We start from the raw sequence: 6,000 nt of genomic DNA, 5'->3' as shown, positions 1-6,000 counted from the left end.
CACACACACACACACACACACACACACACACACACACATACCAGTTCCTGCTTCATCTCCAGTCTCTCTTGTGTGCCTACCCTGCAAGGTTGGTATCTATAGGAAACACCTCTACCTAGGCCCTGATAACCCCCAGCTCCCTCCTGGCCCTTTCCTATGCCTTTCCTGAGCCCTTCCCCCTTCCCCAGTGTGGGTGGGACCCATCTACCCACTTCTAGGTAGCTGGTGGGTATGCAAAATAGCAAGCATGTGGACAGAAGACCCTTCATGGATGTTCCCCCCCTGTGCCACGTGCCAAGTATGCGGCTGAGAGAGCTCCAGGTGAGAGAGCCAACTTGATCCTCATCTGCTCTCTGCGGGCAGACCTTCCCAGCCTTACCCAGAGGCCAACTTAGGCTCCAGGCAGCAAGAATGGAGCAGCTTCTAGTTTTCACCTAGGACATGTCTCTCCGCCACCCCGATCCCTACAGCTTTCCTGGCTTCATCGACCAGGAGCCCAGATCAGCCTCACCTTTCCTTGGCTCCCTGACACTTCCGCACCCACTGCGGCTCCAAAACAGGCCTGTACTCCACAGTCCTCTTTCTCCCTACAGTGCTCCCTATTGGTGCTCACCAAAGGCCAGGCAGGCATTGAGCTTAGTTAAACCGGAACAGCCTGTTGCTCACCTCCCTGAGACTGACGTGACCAACTCAGTGGCTCCACTGAGCTCTGAGTGACCCTGGGCTCTGAGATCCTAAGTTCCCTCCTCCCACAGCTGCTCCATGAAATCTCCAGACCCATAAGGCCATGGGAGGCCACTGCCCTAATGCGGCTCTCAGGAACAAGGAACCCAAGAAGGAAAAGTGAGGAGCCAGTCCGGTGAGACAAGGCCACATGTCTCGTCTGAGGCACCAACTGTGTGACCTCAGCCAGCCATTTCCCTTTTGGGCAGTGTCTCCCTCCGGGATGAGTGTGGCTCAGCCTCTCAGGCACCTGAAGCCTCACATCCCCTGATGCCTGGGCATGTGAGGTTTAGAGGCCACGCTGCAGGTGAGCCACCGGGATGGTGGTGATCTATCACCTCTCAAACAAGGGGTCTGGTGTCTGAGTTGTTAGGCACTATAGGAAGATAAAGAAGGAAGTGAGGAGAAGAGAGACAGAAAGTGGGAGGAAAGGCCTCTCTCTCGGGGTCCTGCTGCATCCCCGCGGGACTTGCCAGTCTGTCCACCCCACAAGCCTGCCCTTCAGACCGAAAGCAGAAACAGCCTCAGAAACTCGCATAGGGAAAGAGACTGAATCTGTAACCACAGAAACCATTTTCCAAATGGGATTTATCTGCCCATCAGTCCCCTGCCAGCCTCCTGGAGGAACTGAACTCCACTCTCCCAACCCAACACACCAACACATACACACAGGCATGCCACAAACGTGTCCACTTACAGTAAGAACAACACCGTGTCTCTTCAATAGACAAAGACACACCGCATGGGTGCACAAGCAGGAACTCAAAACACAGCTATTGCACCTGTGGACACCCAAAACATGACATTGTGCACACACAACAGATAAACCCCATACAGAGCACAGTTCCGGGCCCTGCCCTTCACTTATTCTTACTAAGCTATCCAAAATATGCGTGTTTGAAACAAGCCCCAAAACCCAAGGCTTTTGAAAATGCCATCGAGGGCCATTTGACGATATCTTTGAGGACCCAAGCAACCCCTGCAGAGTGAGAGTATCCATGGGAAGCAGCCAGATTCTGTGCCTTCCCCTAGCTCCTGTTCCCCTTCCAAAGGAGGCCGAACCTGAGCCGCCAGGCAATCACTATGCAGAGCCGGAAGGCCAACATGGCTGTGGCCATGTGAGGACAGATGGGCAGTGTTTGGCTGGATCCTGGTAGACGCAGGCACGCCCCTCCACATGTTCTTACCCATGTGATGGCAGCTGAGCTGACCGCCAGGGCGAGCAGTGGGGAGGAGCCTGACTTGACAGGGAGGGGGTATGCAAATGAGACTCTTAGTTAATGCTCAACTATGGCTACTATCCTATGGCCTAGATGCCCAGCCAAGTATGTTCCTGTCCCTTGGGACATGGGACACCCAAAGGAGAAGGACTCTGTCTTGCCCTGGGCCCAGATGGCTTCTCTTGAGTCCTGACGTCCTCTACTTTGCACCCTCTTTTCATGGAGATCCACATAACCACGCCAGCCACCTTGTGAGAGCCACTCCCATTAGTCTTACTGACAAGTAGGAGTTAAGATGTGGCCAGCCCCGTCCCTATCAAAGCCATGCCATCTATGAAGAATGTGGGTTCGGCAGGTATTAGGACTTCATGCCCTAAGATTGTGGACCAGATGCTCCAAGGCAGCCAAAGGACAGTAGCCACGTGCTTCAAAGGGCCTTTTTCTGTCCTGCCCAGTCCCCAAGCCTGCCCAGGTCTGACCCCAGTGGAAAATGTCAGTTGGCTCCAGACCCTTTGCCAACAGTGAGTCTAGCCACAAGTAGGCAGGCCAGGCCTAGGTCAGCCCATTCCGAGCTTCAGGCCACGGCCCAGGTCCCTGACACTGCCCCAGCAGACTCGAGATTATATGTCTTCTAGGACCTTCCAGGCCCAGGGCAAAATTCATTTCCTTTCCAGAGAATCAACAATCTGCCTTTCCTACATCTTTTCCTCTTTATTTTTAAATTAGAAACTACTATCCCAATGTCCAGTCTGGAAGAGGGAAGCCACCTGGCCACCAGCCACCAGCCATGGATTCTAAGTGGTTTCAGCCACCACTCTTGTTCCTGCTTTGGCTTCTCCCAGGCCCCTCCAAGCCCAACAGACTCGGCAGATAGAGGGGGCCTATGTCCAGTCTCCTGCCTTGTGGGGAAGGTCACAGGGCATCAAGGTGGGGACTCTGACTCCACACAGTTTGTAGAAGAGCCCAGTTCCATGTCCAAGGAAGGGTTCCCCTTTGGGTCCGCTGTCACATTGGCCATCTTGCTCCTGAGACTATTGAGCCAGGCGGTCCAGAAGACAGGAGTCCAAGCAAGCAGGAGTCCAGCAAATGGGATACCAGCCAGTCTGCTTCCTTCTCCTCCGTCCCCTCCCTGCTTGTGGAGCTGCCAGGAACTCATCTCCTCTCTGGGAGAAGCAGGTCAGGCTCTGTGGGGGCAGTCACTAGCACACCTGAGTGCTCAGACACAGCTGACACAAGTACACACCCACAGATATCTCTAATGAAAACCCACAAGCACAGACACTTGTGTATATACACGGGGCACCCAAGCATCTCTCACAGACTACCTCCAGGACCCACAAACTGTCTCCCTAGTTGTTTAAGTGAGATTTGCCTCAGTGCCTATGAATGGCACATTTCTGATGCCCAGGACCTCACCCAGGGGCTGCTCCCTAACCTGGCAAGAGCACAATGCCACCTTGCAGAGAAAGTCAGATGTCTGACCTTCCAGCTTTCCCTACCTCTCTCTCCAGTCACGGTGACAAACACCCAGCTTCCACTCCTACACACACGCAGTCCCAGAGTCCACCAAAGAGTGACAGAACAGGACATGACTAAATTCTCCTTCCCAATGTCTCTCCACTCCAACCTCCCAAGTGGTCCCCAGGCCCAGGGTGGGTGAAACCCCAGACATCAACTGGGGCCTTACCGTGGATAGTGTTCCTTGTGATCTGTCCCCCCATCTCAGGCCGCTGGCAGCTTGGCTACCTCCGTTTGGCCGGCCAGCCTCTTCACCGAGCAGCCCTGGCCGCCAGTTCCCCTCCTCCTTCCCCCCCTTGCCCTCCCCTGAGGCCAGCCGGCATGGCAGGGCCAGGCGGCCCCTTTTGCACCCCCACGCTCCCTCTCCCTCCCGCATGGACACGCCTGCCCGCCAGCCAGCCGGCCACACACGCACACCCCCTGGTTGTGCTTGCTGCCTCCAGCTCCCACCCACTGGGAGCCTCCCCCACCTCCTTGCTGGTTCAGGCAAGGGATCTGTCATGTTTATTTACATAAGGAGGAGGAGACTGGAGGCTTCCTGAAATAGCCAAGCTCCAGAAAGCACTGGAGATGCCCCAGCAGAACACACACCATACACAGACAGACACACAGACAGACACACAGCACACACTGTCCCATGGAGATACACACAACACCTTCCCAGTCACCCAAGCCAACAGCCAGCAGCCATTCAATCTTCGGGGGACATCTTGCCGCTCCATATGATAAGGGATGAAGCAGGGTGGGATGGGAACAGTATTGACTGTATCCCTGCCCTCAGGGTACCACAGTCAAGCTAGGGAGCTTAAATGCAAAAACTCACACCATTTCCATCTTCTTCTAGACTCTGCGTTAATACTTGGTAAGTAAGGCTTAACTCCTTCTGTCCTCAAAGGCTGCCTGACCTCTGACCTCAGCATCAACAGGTACCATAAGCACCTTTGCAAGGCCAGAAGTCTATGACAAGAGAGTTAACCAGAGGTAGCAGGGCTGGATGGGGAGGACACAGGAAGTATGCCAGAATCCAGGCTTTTACCCCCAAGCCGAGTTGTCTTGTTTTGTTTTGTTTTGTTTTGTTTTGTTGTTCTTTTTTTTTTTTTTTTTTGGTTTTTCGAGACAGGGTTTCTCTGTATAGTCCTGGCTGTCCTGGAACTCACTCTGTAGACCAGGCTGGCCTCGAACTCAGAAATCCACCTGCCTCTGCCTCCCAAGTGCTGGGATTAAAGGCGTGCGCCACCACTGCCCGGCCAGGTTGTCATTTTTAACCACACACACTCACACACTTGCACAGCCACACTAACCCACACAGAATGTCTGCATCATGCCCCATGTCTACGAACACAGACACACATGCTTGTGCACACAAACACGCCTGCACATACGCGCTTCTAAGCACCAACCGCTGTGCCCACCTACCCCTCTCCTGTCCCGAATGCATGCATGCTCTCACATACAGACTCACACAGCTTCTGGAGGAATCTTAAGGTGCAGAATCTGGCACCCTACACCTTGGTGGCAGTAAGAAAGCACAGACGGCCTGAGGAAAACCCTTCTAGCCCCAGGCGGCAAGCCCAGATCGCCTTCAGAACAGCAAAGCCATTCACTGAGGCTTCACAGTGCGTGGGACAATGCACGGTGTCCGTGCTGAGAGGTAAGAGCTATTCTTAAACCCATTTTACAGAAAAGAAGGTGTGTGTCCTGAGAGGCAAAGAATCTGCCTGGGGCATCCCAGAATGTCACAACAGAACCAGGACTCCAGCCTAGGCAGGGATAGGGAACACACTCACCACCTGTCACACTCTCCCCAGGATAAGCACCTCGACCAAGACAGCAGGAGAGTTCCTATCTCCCAAGCCCTGTCCTGCACCGGCCAGGATCTGTAACCCCAGAGGAAGATGTGGGTGGAGAATCGGGCTGGAAAAAGAGCTGGGGGAAAGGTTGGGTTGCTGTCCCATATCCAACGGAACTCAGGTACGCACATTGTGAGACGCTCAATCAAGCCACTGCCGCTGCCTGCACACCCGCAACCAGAATCTGGCTGAAGGACAGAGAGAACACACAGGGACTTTGTGTTTGCATGCGTGAATATCTGTTCAGACGTGTGTGGGGATGCGCACGTCTGCCGTGCATGTGGAGGCCCGCGGTTGACACTGGGATCTTCCTCGATCACTCTCCACTTTATTTACTGAGACAAGATCTCTTACTTGAATCCAGAGCTCACCAATCAGCTAGTGTAGCTGGCCACTTCTCTAGCCCCTGTCTCTGGCTCTCAGCTTCTGGGACTATAGGCAGCCACCAAGCCTGCCTAGCTTTTACATGGGTTCTGGGGTCTGCGCTCTGGCCCTCACATTTGGACAATAAGCATTTGGTTCAATGAGCTGTCCCCCTAGATCCTACCTGCCTTTTAATGTACCTATCTTGGGCCTTGCTCCACTAGCCTTTCCCATAAGCAACCTAGTCTTCTCACGGCTCAGCATCCCACATAACAGCCTCCCTTATCACTGGCTCCTGCTTTCTTCCCACTGGGGATAGTCTCTTA

At 54.0% G+C, this 6,000-nt stretch overlaps 1 protein-coding gene across 3 annotated transcripts in view; it reads right to left on the bottom strand.

Annotated features, from left to right (window-relative positions):
* Neurl1 (neuralized E3 ubiquitin protein ligase 1) overlaps positions 1-6,000 on the bottom strand; it is a 78,688-nt gene that overhangs the window by 27,926 nt on the left and 44,762 nt on the right. Inside the window, exon 1 of one of the 3 annotated variants that reach the window (XM_021151842.1) lies at positions 3,631-3,883. The exons of the other annotated variants lie outside the window; for them this stretch is intronic. Within the exon in view, the coding sequence (XP_021007501.1) occupies positions 3,631-3,664 (34 nt within the window). The 5' untranslated portion in view covers positions 3,665-3,883. Of the gene's footprint in view, positions 1-3,630; positions 3,884-6,000 lie in introns of those variants that run through there. 3 annotated transcript variants of the gene reach the window in all.

The sequence above is a fragment of the Mus caroli genome, chromosome 19 (genome assembly GCF_900094665.2).
Source record: "Mus caroli chromosome 19, CAROLI_EIJ_v1.1, whole genome shotgun sequence".
Lineage (NCBI taxonomy): Eukaryota > Metazoa > Chordata > Mammalia > Rodentia > Muridae > Mus > Mus caroli.
This window is presented reverse-complemented; position numbering and strand designations above follow the sequence as displayed.